Source organism: Acinonyx jubatus, chromosome B4 (assembly GCF_027475565.1).
Source record: "Acinonyx jubatus isolate Ajub_Pintada_27869175 chromosome B4, VMU_Ajub_asm_v1.0, whole genome shotgun sequence".
Classification (NCBI taxonomy): Eukaryota; Metazoa; Chordata; class Mammalia; order Carnivora; family Felidae; genus Acinonyx; species Acinonyx jubatus.
The window spans coordinates 91895789-91918352 of NC_069387.1; the positions used below are offsets into that span (position 1 = coordinate 91895789).

The following is a 22564-nucleotide window of genomic DNA, read 5'->3' on the forward strand; positions in this document are numbered from 1 at the left end:
CACGTGGGGAGGAAGTCAATAAGGAGAAAGCTAGAGGAGAAACTCACCTTTGAGTGGATACCAAGAGTAGCCATTTGTAATTCCATTAGGAAAGTTCATCTTAGTTTTACACTGATCTCCTTTCTTCATGGTGGGATTTCTTGAAGCATAGGTATGTGCAAGGTATTGAAACACATCATCATCAGGGGTTATGCTACGGGAGTATAACGTCCCAGTTGCTGTGTGTGAAAAACAAACCGAGGCCTTTCAGTTCGTGTTGGAGGACGCGGAAACACGCAGTGCCCCGTCAGCAAATGTGCCGTCTGGTCACACAGGACAGCTCTACTTTACTAGAGGGAAGCCCACCTCCTGCCATGAACGCTCCGCTCCCTTCTGCTCTTTCTCCTAGTTTTTAGGGAATATATGCAAAGTGGCATCACACAAAATACACCACAGCCATATTCAAAGGCCTCCTCCATCAGCTCATAAGTACCCTCTTAGTCCCTCTTGCTAATTTCTGGAGGGCAGGAAACTTTCCTTATGTACCATGGGGGGTAAATAAAGCCACTGTACTATTTTAAGTCCCTGGTACATACCTTATCCCACAGAGTTTTAAAAGCAGTCGGCAATTATTGCTCATGATTAGCAAAGAAAGGCAAGTTCTCGTTTTACGTTCTTTCAGTCATGTTGCCTCATGTAGGGTATTTTAACCCAATTTTATTATTTTTCTGATGAATCTCAAATAATCCTGTCGGGGACCAGCTCAGCCACACCACCCATCTACGGTTTATCAACTGAGGGCAGGACAGCCCAGAGGGGAGACGCAGAGGCCCTTTTACCCTGGCAGAGAAGGCAAGCCGAGGAAGATCCATCCCCTCCAGACGCAGAGCAGTAACTCCACTCTGGGCTCAGAAAGCCAGAGCTGGGCCGTGTCTGCCTACCTGGAACACCATTGTCAAACGGGTAACTCGCCACCAGGGCGCCACCATGGAGGTTTGCAGAGAGGACGAACGTCTCTGTTTTCAGCCACTCCATGACAGCTGCAGTTTCAGGCTGCCTCGATACATTATTAAGTTCAAAAGCATCTGGGAAGTTTCTATTCAGGTCATAGTAGTTACTATTTTCCCTTTAAAAGAAAGAATATTTTAGGTTTTATTGATGGTATGTGAGGAAGTAGACTCAGGCAACATGCAAACCTTTTGTCTGGGCACCAGCTGTTTTTCAAAATGCGACTACAGGGCTGGGGATGGTTGTCTTGGTGGCCCCCGATGAACCACACCTGGCGTTCACATAACCTCCGGTCCCCTCCCGTGTGACTTGCTCTCACCAGTGGGATGGTAGCTATTGTGATGTGAGCAGAGGTTTGATAAGTGTGTGTTTTAGGGTTTTGCTCTGGGCACGCTCCCTTTGGGAACCCTGAGACTCCGATACTAGCCATGTGAAGAGTCCGCGTGGAGAAATGAGAAACCCAGGTGACAGCCAGAATTGAGACTCCACACATGTCCCAGTCCAGCTGTCTCAGCCACACCCAGCTGAAGCTCCAGACACGTGGTGCAGAGATTGGCCAGCCTTGCTCTATCTTGTCCAAATTCCTAACTTCTACAATTGAGGGTAAATAAAAAAGGTTTAAGTCGCTAAATTTGGGGAGGGTTTCGTTACATAGCAATTGATAACAGAAACGACAGGAACATACTACTTTACACAAATATATTTCTGGAAAGTGGACTGGCCATGTTTAAATATGCTAGAAAACCCTAAAGTTGAGTGCAATCAAGTGTTGAGATTTTATTTTTGGTAAAAGCAAACAAATGTTTGCACAAATAGAAATGTATACTAGACATCTGAGAAATTCCAAACTTCCTGAGACAGAGTTCAACAAGATAAACTGTTTAAATGAGAACTACTACAAGACTCCCTCTTCTTTTTTGGTTAGTTCTTGTACTGGCTTAATAAACCAACCGGTAATTACTGAAGGCCTAGCTAGGCCCTGGGGATTTAACAGTGAGGATCACAGGCGACAGGATTCCTGCCTCCGGGTAGCTTATAGATTTGTGAGGAGACAGACATTCAAAGAGAAATAAGACCTTAGGGGTACTTGGGTGGCTCAGTCCGTTGGGCAACGAACGTTGGCTCAGGTCATGATCTCATGGTATGTGGGTTCGAGCCCAGCATTCGGCTCTGTGCTAACAGCTCGGAGCCTGGAGCCTGCCTCGGATTCTGTCTCTCCCTCTCTCTCTCTGTCCCTCCCCGTTTGCATTCTGTCTCTCTCTCTCTCTCTCTCTCAAAAATAAACAAACTTTCAAAAAAATGAAAAAAAGAAATAAGACCTTAAAATTTGTGCTATGAAGGTAAAGTGGCAGGTGATATGAACCGAGGACCTAATACAGGATAGGTTAGGGAGGAAGTCTTCGAGGAAACATTGATTAGCAGTGTGAGGGGTAAGGAGCGGGAAATCAGGTGTGCCCACTGCCTGAGGCGAGAAAGAGCCAGCTCATTCCTGGGGACGGAGGGGACTCTGAGCAGCTGGAGTGGGGTGAGCAGTAGGGTGGCCACAGGAGTAAAGCAGCCTTCTTCAGGACGTTACTTTTCATTCTCAAAGCTGCGGCAGCCTGAAGAGTTTTCAACATGGCAATGACATGACACATGCTATGAGCTGGTTCACTAACAAGGCCTTGGGCTACTACCTGATGAGGGCCTTGTTGTTTTATTTTTTATTTTTAAAGTTTGTTTATTTACTGAGAGAGAGAGAGAGAGAGCGCGCACACGCAAGCGAGCTAGGGAGGGGCAGAGAGAGGGAGAGAGGATCCCAACAGGCTCCACATTGCCAGCCTGGAGCCTGATGAGGGGCTCAAACCCATGAACCACGAGATCATGACCTAAGCCGAAATCTAGAGTCAGACACTTAACCAACTAAGCCACCCAGGTGCCCCATGGTTGTTTTGTTTTAAATAGACTAGCCCATCCTTACCTTCCGTTACTGTAGAAACAGTCAGGCTTTACGACAGCTTCAAATCCATCTGGGTTCATTGAAGGCATCAAGTGTATCCGGGTACTGTTGATTAAATTTGTGATTTCAACATCTTTTCCATCATTGGTTACGAGATGTTCAATTAAATGGAGCAGCAGCTCCCGCCCAACAGTCTGTGTTATAGAGAAAATGGGACATTACTAGGTCAGAAAGAAAAACAGACTCCAAAGCGCAAATTCCCCATCAAGGGCTTCTACTAGATAAGTTTGGTATTTGAAACCCAAACCAGTTGTGAGATCACTGTTTCTCAAACATACGGATACTCTGGCAAGTGGCAATCAGTCACTGGTGTGCCGAAAATTATTTGTTAGCAAAAATTAAAAAAAAAAAAAAAAGTTAATTTTTTTTAAAAAAAGTACCCATCTACAAATAATTTGCTTTTTAAAAAATGAATTAGGTAGAATAAGTAATTCTTATTATGTTTCCAATTTGTTTGCCTTCCAGAATACCTTCTGGAGTGGGGGAGCAGAGGTGGCTCAGAGAGGGCAAGAGAGCGTGTGTCTCCGTGAGAATGCCCGCTGTGGCCGAAGGCCGCCATGCGTGTCTCGGTGGATGACAGACTGAGAACCACTGCATTAGATGTATGCAGATTTTAATAGGGGAAAATCCAAGTTTGGAATCAGCACAATTTACATAGGTTTCGATTTTAATATTCCCCTATTGCACCTTTGTGCAATTTTTGCCATATCTGTGTACGTCTGATTGCCACGTTCTCACATTTCTGAAACTTCAGTCGTCTGCACATCATCCTCACAATGTTTTGCCCTATCTGCACATTATCTACACTACTGCTTAGTTTATATTTTCTTTAAACTGGCTCACTCTTCACTTACATGAAAAATGAAAACCTTTGTGTCATTATCATGTTGCTAGATGTTTTTTTTTAATATGAAATTTATTGTCAAATTGGTTTCCATACAACACCCAGTGCTCATCCCAACAGGTGCCCTTCTCAATACCCATCACCCACTTTCCCCTCCCTCCCACTCCCCATCAACCCTCAGTTTGTTCTCAGTACTTAAGAGTCTTTTATGGTTTGCCTCCTTCCCTCTCTGTAACTTTTTCCCCCCTTCCCCTCCCCCATGGTCTTCTGTTAAGTTTCTCAGGCTCCACATAAGAGTGAAAACATATGGTAACTGTCTTTCTCTGTAGGACTTATTTCACTTAGCATCACACTCTCCAGTTCCATCCACGTTGCTACAAAAGGCCATATTTCATTCTTTCTCATTGCTAAGTAGTATTCCATTGTGTATATAAACCACAATTTCTTTATCCATTCAGCAGCTGATGGACATTTAGGGTCTTTCCACAATTTGGCTATTGTTGAGAGTGCTGCTATAAACATTGGGGTACAAGTGCCCCTATGCATCAACACTCCTGTATCCCTTGGGTAAATTCCTAGCAGTGCTATTGCAGGGTCATAGGGTAGATCGATTTTTAATTGTTTGAGGAACCTCCACATTGTTTTCCAGAGCGGCTGCACCAGTTTGCATTCCCACCAACAGTGGAAGAGGGTTCCTGTTTCTCCACAGCCTCTCCAGCATCTAGTCTCCTGATTTGTCCATTTTAGCCACTCTGACTGGTGTGAGGTGGTATCTCAGTGTGGTTTTGATTTGTATTTCCCTGAGGAGGAGTGACATTGAGCATCTTTTCATGTGCCTGTTGGCCATCTGGATGTCTTCTTTAGAGAAGTATCTATTCATGTTTTCTGCCCATTTCTTCACTGGATTATTTGTTTTTCGGGTGTGGAGTTAGGTGAGTTCTTTATAGATTTTGCTAGATATGTTTCTAATGTACATTTTTTAAAAAGTAGGACTGGGGCATCCAGGTGGCTTAGTCGGTTGAGCGGCCGACTCTTGATTTCAGCTCATGTCATGATCCTAGGGTCATGGGATAGAGCCCTGCATTGGGTTCTGAGTGTGAAGGCTGTTTAAGATTCTCCGTCTCTCGGGGCGCCTGGGTGGCGCAGTCGGTTAAGCGTCCGACTTCAGCCAGGTCACGATCTCACGGTCCGTGAGTTCGAGCCCCGCGTCGGGCTCTGGGCTGATGGCTCAGAGCCTGGAGCCTGTTTCTGATTCTGTGTCTCCCTCTCTCTCTGCCCCTCCCCCGTTCATGCTCTGTCTCTCTCTGTCCCAAAAATAAATAAACGTTGAAAAAAAAAAATTTAAAAAGATTCTCCCTCTCTCCCCCTCGGCCCTTAACTGGCATGTGTGCACAAGCACACTCTCATAAATAAATAAATAAGTAAATGCAGGACAGTGAAAATAAAAATGGTCATATCCACCTAAAATTATGTATCACCAGTGATTGGGAAACCAAAGACTTATGAGAGATCTCGCTTTATAATCCCAGTGGTGAAAATTCACCATATTTTAAAAAAAAAAAAAGTAATTTACACTTCAACCTTATCATAGAAAGATTTGATGAGGCTACATCAATTTGTCTATTCCTGGGTTCAAAGAATCTACTTCTGAGTAAGGAATGTTTGCCTCTTACCTAAGATCAGATTGCTGTTGAGGGGTTAGTCAATGGGGAAGCAGGGCAGCAGGTGATTAAATAAGCACAGTGCTGTAGAGGCATTAATGCAGGCAGCGAGCGGGAAGAGTTTCCGATTACAACTCCACCGTTATCGATTCACCGTTGTGACAAAGGATGAGCAATCCTCGAATGGTAATTTCTCAACTTTGTTCCCCTCACTGGCAAGCAAAGAAATCATATTTTTATCCTAACGAACACAGAATTGAAATGGGGACTAAGAAAATTTGGGATATGTGAATTACATATTCATAGATAGCCATGAATTTCAGAGTGGAAATATATTCAATTCTGACTTCATTTTTTCCTACTTATTTCTATCTTCTTCTGCTACCTTGAATTTTGTTTTTACAGTCAAAATTCTCAACTTAAAAAAGTCCTTACGAACTAATAACCAAAACAGTCAAGTGAGCCATACACTGGGTTTCCAACTCTCTTGTTTTGGAAGCTTGAGCACTTCTGGAAGCAACCTCTATGAGCTACTTCCCCAGCTACCCAAAGCCAGTGGAGGAGGGGCTGGTGACTCTTATTTGTGAAAAGTTGCTTTACATGTGGAAAGTGTGGTGATTTAAGGAACATTCAGCCAATGGGTTGGGGAAGAGGAGAAGGTTAAGGAGACGGAGGAGGAAGTGACCAGGAATCACTTGTAGCTCCTGAAATTTCTAAACATTGGTTGGGGCTGTTGGATGGTTCAGTTAGAGGGATGAATCAGGAAGAACCCAAGGCCCATCTGAGTCCCAAGTACAGGGGGAGCCATATCAGAATCCTCATGTGGTTCAAGCTGTGACTTTCCCTCAACTATCTCAACTGTACATTCTCAAGCGTGACAAAACTCAAGACATGAGCTGGCAAAGACATCCATCCAACCTAAAGCAAATGAAAACAAAGAGAAAAGAAGCTATGATTAAGTTATAGAACTAGACTGAGCAACTGTGGGAGAACAGGTACAGAACAGAATGTAAAAGTTAAGGTTTATAATTAACAGAGGGTGGGGGCTAGGGAAGAGGAGACGAGAGAGGAAGTTTTTATGGTAGTGGGTCGTAAGATACTATCAAAAGCTAAAAATTATATAATTTCAAGTTTTAATTTAAATGCTAGTTATTTAACAAATATGGTAAAATTGGCTTCTGGAGTAGAATTCAGTGATTTATCACTTACCGACAACACCCAGTGCTTATCACAACATGTGCCCTCCTTAATGCCCATCACCCAGCTAGCATATCCCCTGCCCACCTCCCCTCTGGTAACCATCAGTTTGTTCTCTATAATTTCTTATTTTGAGAAAATATTTATCAAGTTCACCAATTATTTTAGTTTCACTTCAGTTTTATTCTGTTCAAGTAGAATGAAATCTCCTACTTCTTAAAGAGTAACATAGAAAATGACACATTTTATTTTATATCCTTTAAGCCTTCTCATTCTCTTACTACAGAAATCCATAGATCTCTAGAGTAATGTCTGACACATTAATGATTACTTCTGCATGATTTTTATTCCTTTTATTTTTCCAGTGTCACTTTTTAAAGAAAACCTATATTATTTTTTTTACAAAAACAATAAAATCATGATTCTTTCAAGTAAATAAATGTAAAGCCAAAGTATCTTCTGTTTGTCTCCACATTCCAAAACAAATCGCAAGTCCTTAACTGCAGAGGATAAATAAAAATCTTGGAGATACAGTAAAGGACCAAGTAAGAGTTAGTTAATTTAAAAATTGCTGAGGACGGCACCTGGGTGGCTCAGTCAGTTGAGCGTCCAACTTTGGCTCAGGTCATGATCTCACAGTTAGTGGGTTTGAGCCTCGTGTCGGGCTCTGTGCTGACACCTCAGAGCCTGGACTGTGCTCTGAATTCTGTGACTCCCTTTCTCTCTGCCCCTCCCCTGCTCATGTTCTGTCTCTCAAAAATAAACAAACATTAAAAAAAAAAAAGACGTATTTAAAAAATAAATAAAAATTTTAAAATGTTGAGGTAAAACACAAAATTTCAGGGAGTTAAAGTTCTCTTTTTCTGTTGGGCTATATTTTGTTGCCTTTGTAACAGCAGATATATGGCAAATATTATTCAAATTAATTCTTCCCAATTTTAATGTAAATGTTTCAAGCACTCATTCGTGTTTTATGCATAAACCTCCCTTCTTTAAATTTTTTTTTAACGTTTATTTATTTTTGAGACAGAGAGAGAGCATGAACGGGGGAGGGTCAGAGACAGAGGGAGACACAGAATCTGAAACAGGCTCCAGGCTCTGAGCTGTCAGCACAGAGCCCGACGCGGGGCTCGAACTCACTGACTGCGAGATCATGACCTGAGCCGAAGTCGGACGCTTAACTGACTGAGCCACCCAGGCGCCCCAAACCTCCCTTCTTTAAAATTAAGTCTTTGAATATGAAACCTTAGGAGTCCAAATTTTAAAAAAGAACATGGTCAAAACAATCTCTATTAACTTAATCAGCTTTTCAGTTAGTATGCTCACTTCCTTTCTGTGGGTGTAGACTTTGTACGAGAATCCCTCATTAAGAGACTGAAAGACTGGATGAACGCACCAGCTTCTGGAAACTCACTGATCTGCCAGTTAAAAGGGTAATAGCCCAGAAAGCAGAAAACAAATTCTCCATCAGTTTCAGCTTACAGTCAAGGTGGAATTTGCTAGATAGATAAAAATGAGTGTCCTAGCTCTTTAAAGAATGTTTCTTAACAGTAGAGAAAATTTTTGGAAGAGTCTGCAATATAAGTAAGTAACATGTTAGAGAGAGAGAGAGAGAGAGAGGGAGAGAGAGAGGGAGAGAGAGAGAAAACCAGCTATCCCAATCCTAATGGTGGAATCTACTTTTAAAATGCTACACTGTAATGCAGCTTCTTGGTGAAAAAATAAGCCTGTCGGCCCTGGGACTCCCCATATGGTGGTGTGTTACCGATTTAATTCATTTGTCTGATTGCCTCATTAGGTCCTTCTTCACACATCAGCATTAAGTACTACATTATCTAGCACACTTTCCTTGGCCTTCCAAAGTCTAGGTCCCATGATCTGCTCATGTGGTTCCAGAACTCTGCACGTTTGTGCTATCCTAACACTGCCCACAAACATTTATAGCGGCCCGACTGACCACCCTCCCCCCACTCCATCACCTAAGACTTGAAGGCAGGGAACCTAACAGGCTTTCTTTGTAGCTCTGGTATCTTGCCCAGCTCTGGGTATATCATGTACTCAATAAATGATTGCTGATTACTGTTGAAAAATTCATTACAAGGTCAAGACTATGCTAAGGAGGAAATTTCTGAAAACATGGTGACTTAAGCTGCCTAATGAGGGCAGATGTACAAATGATCAAGTTATTTCCTTTGAACAATTTTTTTAAGTTTATTTATTTTGAGAGAGAGAGAGCAGGGGAGGAGCAAAGGGGGAGGGAGGGAAGAGAGAGGGAGGGAGGGGGAGGAAGAGGGAAGGGGGGAGAGGGAGAGAGGGAGAGAGAGGGAGAGAGAGGGAGACAGAGGGAGAGAGAGGGAGAGAGAGGGAGAGAGAGGGAGAGAGAGAGACAGAAAATCTCAAGCAGCCTCCACACTGTCAGCATGAAGCCCAATGCAAGGCTCAAACCCTGAGATCATGACCTGAGCCGAGATCAAGAGTTGGTTGCTTAACCGACTCAGCTACCCAGGTGCCCCTGAACAATTGTCAATACTGAATGACTTTTACAGAGGGGAGGGCTAACAATTCTGATCATGCCAAGGACTCTGGATAACTGGTCACCCTAGTCCAGCCTCACCAAAAGTAGAGATGAAGAGAAAAAAGACAATTACAGGACAAATTTAATACACGCTTAAAAGGAATTAGACACTTCACCTGCAATAAAGATTAATTTTGTCTAACCCCAAAAAGAAAAAATTAATGATCCAAAACCACGCTGCATTAACTGAGAACATCTTGCTAGCATTTGGGATAATGGTGGAAAAAAGAGCTTGGCCAATGGCATCTGGAAGGACAAGCTTTAATTTTTTTTGTTTGTTTTAGTACATTTGGAACCTGTACCGCGTTGGCTACACATTCCAGATTTTCCAGCACATGCAAAATTCAGATATTATGTCTTAGTGTTCATATAATATAAACCATTAAAACACCTTCTAAATACAAACATCTAGGGATACAAACTACATCCCATAAACTGTCTTTTTTATTTTTTTATTATTATTATTTTTTATTACATTTACTTATTTTTGAGAGAGAGCGCAGGCATGCGCGAGCAAGAGAGCGTGAGCAAGCACAAGCAGGGTGGGGAGCCACAGAATCCGAAGCAGGCTCCAGGCTCTGAGCTGGTGGGGCTAAACTCACAAACTGAGATCATGACCTGAGCCGATGTTGGACGTTTGACTGACTGAGAGCCACCCAGGGGCCTCTCATAAACTGTCTCCTATGTCTAGAAGGTGTGTGAAAATCATTTATCCATTATTCTTTATTTTTAAGTTGAAAAATATGGTCATTGTTATCCAGGGAGTGTTTTTGCTTTCAATTTATATATCTAGAATACAATAAGCTATAAGTTAATGCCACACAAACGCTAAATTCTAAGTGTGATGTGGCTATTTCAAAAGTCTATACCCTAATAACTCATCACAGTAAACAATAATTCACTGATGTTTAAGAAGTAGGAGCTTAGAGGGGGTAAAAAAAAAAAAAAAAGAAAAAAAAAGAATCCAAATTGGCGATTCAGTTAAGCATAACAAGAACATAATGAATACCTACCCCCCATACTACTTAAGACCATGGGCCCTGAGGTCAAGGAACCTTGTGAGCCCAGCCCATGACCTGTACTTTGCCTATTTACTGGATTAGCTTAAAACCACTGGCACTCAACTTTCTCAGTACATAGTCATGTCAAACTTCAATACTTCCATTAGAAAAGAATCAGAGATGTCTTAACAATGTAGAGATTACCCAAGATTTTTTTTTTCTATGAAGTTTAAAAACCATGGGCTAGCAGACAGGTGCAAAACAGTGTGAGGAGGCCTTGAGGAAGGAACACGGAGAGCGACTTTCTTAGGCTTCTCTTCTGTGCCCACCTGTAGGCTGAAGGTATGAGACGGTCCCAGTTTCAGGGCATGGTCCCAGTTTTCAGTAGAACTCTGACTGTAGATGATTGGTTATAGTTCACTACAAAGCCAGTTAACAGCAGAGAGAGGGGCGGGGCAAGGGGGACGGAGACCCCATTCTCAAATGTCAATATTTGTGGAGGAAGGGAACGGTAGGGAGCCCACTCAGTGTGTTCTGGCATCATCCCTTCCAGTGGGAAACACTAGACCTCAGATGTGTCTGCATGGCCGATTCGGAGCCTGCATAAATCAAAACTAGAATTGGGGCTTCTATAATGCAACAGGTCAGCGTGCGTGCAAACGGAGGGCCCGGATGAACTAGAAGACACCTGCTAGTCTTATTAAAATGAGAGAGGTAGAAACCAGAAACACTTCTCCCGTGTTGTGCTGAAAAGAGCACAAACATCAGGTGACAAAGGTTCATCACAGGCAAGTGTGACAAAGGCTGATCAAAGGGCTCTCTGTTAGCTACCCCGTGTGATTCCACAGCAATCAAGGAGGGGAAAGCAGGGAGTAGAAAAAAGAAAGGGACAGAGAGAGGACCTGGATTTATTCCAGGGTTACTCTAAGAGCTCACCACCTTTTACATGATAAACGAGGCCCAATCTTCTCATTGAATGGCACTGCAACAACCAGGTAACCATCCAAACAAAATTAATTTGTGACAGATCACAGATCTATACATAAAAATGAAAACAATAAAAATGGAACACGTAGAAGGCAGCAGAGAGAGTGAAGGAGGCAGATCCATAGCTGGGTAAGGCTCGGTGCTCAGGCTCGGATTTGGACAGCCTATGACCGGCACAAACCTGGTTCCCTCCTGGGTAACCAGGACTAAGCAATATGCCTGCTGCATATGCTCAAAGCACTTAGTGTGGCCCATGCTCGTTAATGTTAGCTATTATTATTATTTGCTCGTAAAGCACTGTGCAGAAGGAAACTTGCCAGTCTGATCAACATGGCACAGTGGGCCAGTGTCATCGGAAGGATGTGAGCCAACAGCAGGGTGACTGAAGACAAGAAAACTATTATACAAGTATAGGTTTAACATCACTTCTTTTATAATAATATTTGACTGCAAATGGGCCATTTTAAGTTATTTTGCTACCAAAGTCTGCTTTTTTGCAAACCCTCAGCACCAAATTAGCCCATTTTCACAATTCCTAAAACGTATATTAGCCAAAAAGTTTCATCTAAATACAGCAAACCTTTAAATTTAGCTTCCAGTTGAAAGGAAACAGAGGGACTAGAGGCACAAGTTGGGTGATAACAAGAAAGGAAGCAAACAATCCAGAATGTGGAATATTCTGCAGGACAGATAATTGGTGGGGTCTCTTTATTAAGTCTAGAAATGAAAAGATCCTTTAAATGCTAGAATAAAAGAGATTCAAGGGATATACCGACCAAAGGTGATGCTTGAGCCTGGACAGGATACTGCTTAGGACAATCTGGAGGACATTTTGAGAAACTAGAAAGTGGGGTATATGCTAAAGACAGGACAAACTCTTATTTTTTTTTTTTTATAAATTTTTTTTTTCAACGTTTATTTATTTTTGGGACAGAGAGAGACAGAGCATGAATGGGGGAGGGGCAGAGAGAGAGGGAGACACAGAATCAGAAACAGGCTCCAGGCTCTGAGCCATCAGCCCAGAGCCCGACGCGGGGCTCGAACCCACGGACCACGAGATCGTGACCTGGGTGAAGTCGGACGCCTAACCGACTGCGCCACCCAGGCGCCCCGACAAACTCTTATTGACCTGAAAGCGAGCTAGTATTAACGTAAAAATGTTACAAATAGCAAATTAGCATAGCTCATTTAATAAAAATGCACACGTGCACACATAAACATCTAGAAGGATATAATAGTAAGGAATTAACGGTACTAATTTTTGGATGATCAAATAGAGTGTTTTGTTTGTTCACCTATATTCTAAGATGTACATAATTGATTTTATAATAACAACGGATCATTTTTAATTTTTAAAAGACCGGACTTTTTTTTTTTAATGTTTATTTTTGAGAGAGAGACAAAGCACGAGCAGGGGAGGGGCAGAGAGAGAGGGAGACACAGAACCCGAGGCAGGCTCCAGGCTCTGAGCTGTCAGCACAGAGCCTAACGCAGGGCTTAAACCCACGAACCATGAGATCATGACCTGAGCCGAAGTTGGTCACTCAACCGACTGAGCCACCCAGGCACCCCTAAAAAGACCGGATTTTAAGACAAGGCATAAGGAAGTAAAGTAAAAATTCATGGGGGGAAAACAGCAGGTATGCTCGGCAGGACTGGGTCTCCCGGATGCTGCTGATGCTGACTACCATCAAGCCAACGTGTAAGTGTAGGAAAACACCCACACCTCTGTGGGGTTGGGTCCAGGAAAGAAAAGAAACATTTTATTTATTTTTTAAATATTTATTTTTTTTTTGAGAGAGTGTGTGCTCAAGCAGCGGAGGGACAGAGACAGAAAGAGAGAGAGGGAGGAAGAGAGAATTCCAAGCAGACTCTCCCACTGCCAGCGCAAAGCCCGACTCGGGACTCCATCCCATGAATCTCGAGATCATGACCTGAGCCGAAATCAAGAGTCAGATGCTTAACTGACTGACCTGGGCACCCAGGCGACCCAGGAAGAAACATTTTAAAAATAGTGTGGTCAATTGTGCCCACCATGCCACTGAGTGCATGTATATCCCCTGTCGGTTTCTCCACATAAGGCCCACAGACTCTTATAGAAGATCCATACACCCTGAGGTCAGCACTCAAAATTTGTGGCAGAATAGCGAGGAATCCATCTAATGATGAGAACCATTGCCTTCAAATGTTAGCCATGTAGCTTTTTATTTTTTATTTTTGTTATTTAAAAAAACATTTGAAAAAATGTTTTATTCATTCTTGAGAGAGAGAGACAGAGCATGAGTGGGGGAGGGGCAGAGAGAGAGACAGAGAGACATAGAATCTGAAGCAGGCTCCAGGCTCTGAGCTGTCAGCACAGAGCCCGACACGGGGCTCGAACTCACCAACCACAAGATCATGACCTGAGCCAAAGTAGGATGCTTAACTGACTGAGCCACCCAGACACCCCAGCCATGTTGCTTTTTAACAGTGGGTCTGGAAAATGCTCTTTCAATTCCAAAAGATCTGAGAAAGGAAGAAGGCTGAGTACGGTGGTTGGACCCTCTACTCACACAGACTCCTCAGCTCCTGTGTGAAGCCATCCCTGTCCCCAGCTCCTGATGCACCAGCAGGGGACAAGGCACAAGATCTCACCTTCAGGACAAGTTCCTCAGTGGCCCACACTGCCCTGACACTGCTACCAGCTGGGACATGTGGGGGCTAACAGGGCCTCAGGTCCCTGCCCCCAAACACACTGGGCCCTTTCCCCTTCTTGGTCTCAGTCCTTAGCATTCTTCAAAGAATCAGAGTGAGTGAGTCAGAGAGCCCCGATTTGATGGGATATATTAGCAAATGCCAGAAATTTGGGAAAGTGCACGTTAGGAATAAGCAAATTCGGAGGCAAGTGAGGGAAAGGACTCTGGCTTCTCTTTGAAAGCTTCAGCTCAGAGGACTATTTCTGAGCAGCACGCTGCAACCTCTGAAATCCCAAGAATTCAATAAAGAAACTACTGAACCTCATGAATGCTGTATGTCTCTTACTAAAAACAGATTCCATGGGATCTTGATCAGTAGACCAGATGACAAGAGGGAAGTCTGGGCTGGGGTCTGCAGCGAACAGTTGTTTTATTACAGTATCGGTCAGATTCCCGGCGACATCGAGTCTTTGACAGGCACAGCCCGATCACTCAGAAGAGTCAATGAGGGGACTGACCTTCCATCTACTCACAAATCAGGTCCAAAGGCCAACCCCTTCCTTAGAGGCAAGTATTTGTTTGCATCTGGGCTCCAGCTGCAGAGTACCTTTTTCCAGCAGGACAGGTCAGGCAGCATGCCCGGAAAAGGGCAGGCTCTGTGTGTCAGGAGAGGTGGGTCCTGCTCCCAAGGAGCTTGGGGTCGGGGTGGGGTGGGGCGGGGGGGGGGGGGTTGTTAAGCCAGGACAAGGAGCCCAGCATCTGATTAGAGCCTGCCACCCACACTACTGCAAATTCCCAAGCATTTTAACAAGTCACTAGGTTGTACTTATTGCACTATGCATTTACTTTGACGTTCCTTAAAGTTAAATTATGTGTTATAGGGTGTTACCCATATTCCTATGTAAATTTTCTTGACTGTGATGACTGGGAACTATCTTTCCCCTCCACTTGACTGGCCGAGCGTGTGGGAGCCTGGTGAACAGAAAATACTGCAGTTGCCATGTTCTTAAAATAGTCTGAGGAAGGGAGGGAAGAAATGGAGATGAGCACCCTCAAATGCCTGGCAGGAATGACTGGCAAGTAGGGGTAATTGCAAAACAAAATAAATGACATGACATCAAACAAAACCAAAAGTAGAGTTTATCCCTGATAAGTTGGAGAAGAAGCAATGCATGATTATAAAATTTAAGAGCATTTGTTGAATGAGAGAACCCTAAGCTTGATGGTCTAAACTTCAGGATTGAAAACACTGAGTAGAAGATTAAGAGAAGGTGACATAAGCTTCCAGAAAAATAGATATTAGGAATTTAGATGAGCTATTTGGGGTCTTCTGATTGTTTTGAATTCAAATAGAATACAGCTCCTTAGCTCATCACCTTGCTGCCCGTCAGGAGGCGGGAGAAGTCACCCCACGAAGGAGAAGGGACCCAGCTGGCAGTGCAGAACTTGGACTCTGTTATTCTTCCAGTCCCAGCACAGAGCTGACTCCAGGTACCCTCCCAGGGCACTGGTGGTGGTGGCTGTCGGACCCTGGTTCCTTATGTTCTCTCAGAAGGCCTTGTGGGAAGACCTTTCCAGACTCATTGGTGTAATTTATGTTGCTTCCTTAGCATTTACATGGAACTCAAGAGACCCGAGGGGAAGCTCCTCCGGCAACTTTCCAGATATTTGAGCCACATACGTACCTCATCTCCATGCATGTTGGCCACGTATTTGAACTCTGGAATCCCAATTCTATGCTCCTTTGGGAAGCGCCCCACAACAAGAACCCACAGGTTTCTGCCTTTACAGGGAAGAGAAAGGTAGAAAAATAAGTTGTGTTTGAAAATGACAAATGAACTCTGGGAGAATGAGAAGACAGCAAACTGCGGCTTCTCCCACCTGACTCACATCTCGTGATGCCCAGAGCACATAGGACTGACACCTCCGTGCTTAAAATGCTTAGTTCCCTACCAGCCCAGATCCCTTCAATCTAGCACAGATATTTAACTTCTTGTTTTAGAACGCGATTTTTTAAAAATCGAAAACTGATTAGGTTACATAGGTCGTATTTTTCCTAAATGTTTACACACTCTGCTCTGAGTCCCTAGTGCTTTTTAGAAAGGATCTTGCTAATTTTCATAATTATACAAACTTAAATTACAGTCAATGGTTGACTGGGAGGGTGCCTTAATTCTCAGTACAAGTGAAAAAAGCAACAAGCAATAAAATGTGGAACTCAGAAAGGAGATTGTACATATGTATGTACGTATGTATTTATTTACTTATTTTGGGGATATTGTTTTTAAAGTAAGAAATCTTGAATCTTGTATTCAAACCCTGATGTAACACAGCTCCTTGGTAAGGAGTGCCCTTTATGTGCTTGAGTCTTGCCAAGTAAACTGGGAACAACAATGTATCCTAATGATGCCTCAAGGAAAACTTCTAAGTCCTAACCCTGCCTGAGGAGCTGGATTCCGGCAAGGAAGGGCAGAGATTAAAGATCAATGAGGATCTGCTCTGTGCAGACATCACGGCTGGGACCCCGGTACGCACTATCTCAGTAATCCCTTATCGTGACCCACTGAGACGGATCGTGAACCAAACTTTACAAGTGAGAAAACTGATCTTCCAAACATTAAAGTAAGCTGCTTCTGATCACACAGCCAGTGAGAAGCTGTGATTTGAGCCCCAGAGCCAAGACCTGACCTATTGGACTTCAACTCCAGTGAGCCTTCTAATAACGAAAACTGGCCGTCTCCCTGGAGGCTTGGTTTCCTAATCAGTAAAATGAAGAGGTCTCTTTCAGTTATCATAACTGATGATGAGATGATGAAGAGATGACTAAAATCATCTCTTTTAGTCATCAGGCTGTTTTAAATACAAAGACTTTAAAATGAGAAATTGAGGAGTATATTCGAAAGCTATCACATAGACACAAAGTTCAAATATCCGTGATATCTGAGACTTCTGTAGAATTCACGAGCCCAGAGAAGGAATTTAACAGCAGCTCCTGGGCTAATGTGAAGGTTTCTGTGGAATTTCAGATCTAGTCCCTTAAATCAGGGGTCCCACAGGCTGAGGAACACTCCGTTGGCATGAGGAATCCAGGGAGAAACAGATACTCAGCCTGTCTTTTCCAGCATTCATAATTTATTATAACAATTTTGTAAGAAATTTTTCATGCCAGAATGATGCTTTAAATTCAGTAACTGCAGGATTTCTCAGAAAACACCCACAAAATGCCATGTATCTGATGCCACCTGTTTAGTGCAGAATCCTCATTCATTCATACATTCATTCATTTAGTAGTACTGTATCCAGCCATTTAGGCAGGTGAACAGACGGTACAGGTAAGTTATACTCTCGACACCCAGTGAATTTCTGATCTAAGTGGAGACTAGTGATGCGCAAACACATCATTACACTAGACTGTAATGCATATGGCCACAGAAGTGTAGGTAGGTACCGTTGTGCCTGTAGAATAAAAGGAATGGTTAATTTTCCTCAAGGAGGGGATCATGAAAAACTTTACAGATCTAGGGGTTTATAGATGACTTCAGAACAGGGTTTTGAAGAATGATTCCAAGTTTGCCATGTGGCAAGTATAAGCCATCCCGTGATTTCTCATCAGAACCATTTCATTAACCTCAGAAGCTTCTATTCCCCGGTATGAATTCTTAGGGCATCTGGAGTTTCACTTCTACAAAGTTAATATTTTCATGTGAGTAAGGAAAAACTTTCTGAGTGAGCTAGTAACCCTGGTTCTTGAGGGTTCCTTCTGGAGAATTCTTTTCCCTGGCTATTAATGCCTTTAAAGCTAGAATAATCAGATTTGTACAGAATATGACCTAGTCCCCTCCTAGGCAAGGGGGAAAATTCAATAATCTCAACCTAATATTTACCAATTGTGATAACACTATCACAACCGATTTGCAACAGCTGGCTTGTTACGTAAGGCTAGGGAAAGACAACAAAACCAGACTTGACATGGATAGCCAATACTAATTGGCTTAAGGAAGGACGGAAATCAAACCAATAAAAACCTAAGTGGACAAATACTTTGTGGGTAACTCAATCTCCATTTTAGCATGAATGGCTCCTAAGTGAACTGCAAGATGAGAAATTTACCTCGAATAACCTCAGTGGCACCACGTTTGAGAATGAAAACCAACCAATGATCCTGGAAGATATTCATGCAATGCTTTTGGAATGACAAGCTTCTTGAAGGATTTTAACCTCCTCTCCACAAGCACTGGCCACCTCTGGCTTAGACCAGAGTAAATGGACAGAGAACAAACTTTACTTTTCACAGTATGACTGCCAAGACAAGGGTAATTTAAACAAGATTTTTTTTTTCTTATCGAGGTTGGAAAGGCTACCCTATTCCCCCAAATTCTTTCTAATGCCAGATGTGAAGAGTTCTGAAATGCTTGGTACCTTTCTCCTCACTACAGAGTAAGCGAAACTTGGATTTCAAATATTTCATGATGTATATTATATTCAGGAACTGGGAGCTTGACACAAACCCCGGGGGTGTGACATACGTGTCTCACTGGGTTTGCTTGGAAGATCAGGAAAAGTTTTACAATTTAGAAGGATTCACAAAGATCCAAAGACAAGAAAACAGATAATAAATGCGAAGAAGTACTTCAGGTGTTCAGGGGAAAGCAGATGGAGAAGTTTGGAAAGCTAAGTATCGCTTCAACAGGTAGAGATGGGAGGAGTGTCATACCCACATCAGAATCATGTGGATCCTTGTAAAAATGCCAACCCCTGAGCCCCATCTGCTAAATCAACCTCTAGGGGGTAAAGCCCCAAATCTGCATTTAACAGGCTCCCTTGGTGATTCTGAGGTCCATTAAAATGTGAAAGCTTGTTGAGACTGAGATAGTGCATGTCCAGATAGATCTGGAAGCCACCTGATCTTTAGGTAAAACCATTTCATTTTACATATAATCATGAACATGCTTCTATGTTAACAAATATACTCCTTTTTAAATGGCTGCTTAATATCTTACCATATGAATACATTACCATTTATTCAACCAATACTCTTTTGTTAGATGTTCAAAATTAAGTTTTTTTTAAAAAAATTAATGTTTATTTATTTTTGCGAGAGAGAGAGAGAGAGAGAGAGAGAGAGAGAGAGAGAGAGAGACAGAGCACAAGCAGGGGAGGGGCAGAGAGTGAGGGAGACACAGAATCCAAAGCAGGCTCCAGGCTCTGAGCTGTCAGCACAGAGCCTGATGTGGGGCTTGAACCCACAAACTGCGAGATCATGACCTGAGCCGAAGTCGGACGCTTAACTGACTGAGCCACTTCAGTAAGTATTTTTATGTAAATCCACTAAAATTACATACAGAATTTATAACAAAACTATTTTATCACGTGAAAGAAATAAGAATACAAAATTATATAAACTACAACCATGTAAAACAGATTTTCATTTAAAAAGTACCATGGAGGGGCACCTGGATGGCTCAGTTGGTGGAGTGTCTGACTCTAGATTTCAGCTCAGGTCAGGATCCCAGGGTTGTGGGATTGAGCCCCAGGTCAGGCTCCAAGCTATGCATGGAGCCTACTTGGGATTCCCTTTCTCACTCCCTCTGCCCCTCCCCCCACCTTGCTCATGTGGTACACTCTCCAAAAAAAAAAAAAAAAAAAAAGTACCATGGAAGGAAATAGCTCCATAGCATATAAAGCCTTAAAAAAAAAAAAAAAAAAAAAAAAAAAAAGCCTTAAATTAACATATGAGTCTACAAGAGTTGACAATGGCACACCATGAGTGATAAGGGTTTGAGTGATAGGGTGATGAAATCAAATAATTTTTTTCTCCTATGCATCAGACCCCCTAAGCACTTTGTTACCTGAGCTTCACAACACTTTCATGTGGTGGGTGGTACCTACAACTTACTGTTAAGGAAACTGATTCAAGTGGCAGGGTTCTAACCCAGGTCTGATTCCAAAATCTGTATTCTTCTGAGGACTCCAGGCTGCCTTAATCTCCCTGAAAGTTCTAGATAGGCCAGAGCCAACCTCCCCCATGGGAAACATTCCCAGGCAATTCTTTCAATGTTGTGTTGCTATGGTTTACACCTGGGGCAAGACCCAGGCTGCCACCTGGGATGACCAACTGAGCCAAGACAAGACACCCGATTTGAAGGCTATCCTGTCTGACTCTGCTCAGAGCTTCTCAGTGGAACGTGCCCAGAGAGAAGCAGACTCTGCCTGGCTGGCCTGGCCACTGGAGCAGAGTGGCTGTAATGATGAGCCACATTCCGGTTTTTCATGAGGCTTGTTTGTATGTACTGTATGATCCACGTAGCTCTGGTATCCAGAGGGATGAATCAGCTGCTGGTTTCCCAGACTCTGCATTGCTCTGTGTATCCCTACAATTACCCTCTGAACCCAAGTCAGAGCTTGAGGGAGCTTGCCTGATAGAGTGTCTGCATATAGAAGTGGGAATAACAGCTCAGTGGGCAAGGCTGTTGTAAGGCTGATGAACTCCTTCCTCCTTCCCTAAGTATGAGTCAAAGATCTGACACCAAACCTTCCATTTCACTTGTGCACCTTCCCACTACCCGCACACACACACAGCTTGACACACAGCTACGAAGCCCTGCATTCGATAATGGACAAGGTGAAAACAGCATGTTACTTAAATCAAGTTGAACATTTGGCCTCCAAAGTTCACATGTCCTCTGACTTCGAAGTAGAGGAAAAGAGGTTCCTGCTAAGTGACTCATTACGAAAACAAAACACATACAAACCAAAGCAAATAAAACAGGGACAAAAAGCATGGGCAAAAATTTCCAGACTGGCTATGCTTGCATAGTATTCATAGCTCAAAGCATTTTGTGCATGTTCACTTAACACCCCCGACAACTGTAAGTGGTATCTACGAGTAGGATTAGCCTTTTACCCAGGTGGACACAATCTTAGGTAACCTCATAAGGCCATCATTCTCCAAGTGTGGCCGTAGGACCAGCAGCATCAGCGTCACATGGGAACTAGTTAAATATGCACTTTCTTGGGCTCCACCCCAGATATACTGAATCAGAAGCTGAGAGTGAGGACCAGTAGTCTGTGTTTTAGTAAGAAGCCAGGGGATTCTCATGCATACTGAAATTTAAGAACTTCTGTGACCGGGTGCCAGGGTGGCTCAGTCCATTAAGCGTCCAACTGTTGATTTCGGCTCAGCTCATGACCTCATGGATCATGAGATTGAGTCCTGTGTTGGGCTCCTTGATGACAGCACGGGGCCTCATTGGGATTCTCCTTCCCTCTCTTTCTCAAAATAAATAAACTTAAAAAGAAAAAAAAAAAAAGAACTGCTGTAACAAGAGATAGAGCTGGGTAGTCCATCCACATGCTTTGTTCCCAGTCACTTTTCTACACTGCTCTAGCTACCGAAAAGATGAAAAATCAAAGGCAAAAAAAGAGACTATGGAGATTCCTCAAAAGAATGAAAATAGAACTACCCTGTTATCCAGCAATTGCACTACTAGGTATTTACCCAAAGAATACAAAAATACAGATTCGAAGGGGTACATACACCCTGATATTTGTATCAGCATTATCAGCAATAGCCGAACTATGAGACAGCCCAGATTTCCACCAAGTGATGAACGGACAAAGAAGATGGGGTGTATTTGAGTATGTACATACACACATATACACAATAGAATATTACTCAGCTACCAAAAAGAATGAAATCTTACCATTTGCAATGACATAGATGGAGCTAGAATGTATTATGCTAAGTGAAATAAGCCAATGAGAGAAAGCCAAATACCATATGATTTCACTAACATGTGGAACTTAAGAAACAAAACAGATGAACATATGGAAAGGGGAGTGGAGGAAGAGGAGAGAGGGATACAAACTGCAAGAGACTCAATGATAGAGAACAAACTGAGGGTTGATGGAAGGAGGTGTGGGGGGATGAGCACTGGGTGTTGTATGTAAATGATGAATCACTGAATTCTATTCCGGAAACCAATATTGCACAGTATGTTAACTAAAACAAACAAACAAACAACAAAAAAAGACAAAATGACAAAAAGAAAAATGAAAGAAATGCAAACTGGTGTCCCAAGCTTTCTATATGCACCATTTCTGGTGTTGAGATTTTTTTCCTTCTCCCTCTGGAGAATTGGAAACAGAAGGCAGAGGTTGAGCGTACTATGAAGATGGTTTGAGAAGTTAAAGCTCCTGTTTGCTCCCTTTGGTATGCAAACCCCAAACTGGCTTGCAAACTGCTATTTAAGGATTATAGGCAAGCCTTAGAGACTTTGCCCCAAGGTGTGGAATCTGGGGTGGATATACCTCAGGGGACCTGGCTGTTAGGTGCTTTTCCTGAAATGTTTGGCTTCTAATCTACAAAGATAAGGCTTAAAAAGTAGGGAGGATGGAACAGCAACAGAAATAAACACATGGGCAAAACTCATTTGCTCTATACCTGGAACCCAAAATTCATGCACACGCCTTCCTTTATGGCAAATCAGCCAGCATTTACCGTGGCTTCTGTACTGAAGTGAGGGGTTCTGGCCAGCCACCATGAACACCCAGTCTGTTTCTGTACATGCAAAGCCAAGAACCCATACTTGAACAGATGCGATGACCCCCCCAAGTCAGCCACTTGATCCCCACGAAG

At 42.9% G+C, this 22564-nt stretch overlaps 1 protein-coding gene across 6 annotated transcripts in view; it reads right to left on the reverse strand.

Annotated features, from left to right (window-relative positions):
• Positions 1-22564, reverse strand: part of CPM (carboxypeptidase M) — an 83301-nt gene that overhangs the window by 19339 nt on the left and 41398 nt on the right. For 2 of the 6 annotated variants that reach the window (XM_053226471.1, XM_053226472.1), the window contains exons 3-6: positions 15612-15705; positions 2948-3120; positions 921-1105; positions 48-218 (exon numbers count right to left, since the gene is read on the reverse strand). In XM_053226471.1, the coding sequence (XP_053082446.1) occupies positions 48-218; positions 921-1105; positions 2948-3120; positions 15612-15705 (623 nt within the window). Of the gene's footprint in view, positions 1-47; positions 219-920; positions 1106-2947; positions 3121-5503; positions 7412-15611; positions 15710-22564 lie in introns of those variants that run through there. The other 4 variants (XM_027071282.2, XM_027071281.2, XM_053226474.1 and 1 more) reach the window with 3 other exon arrangements.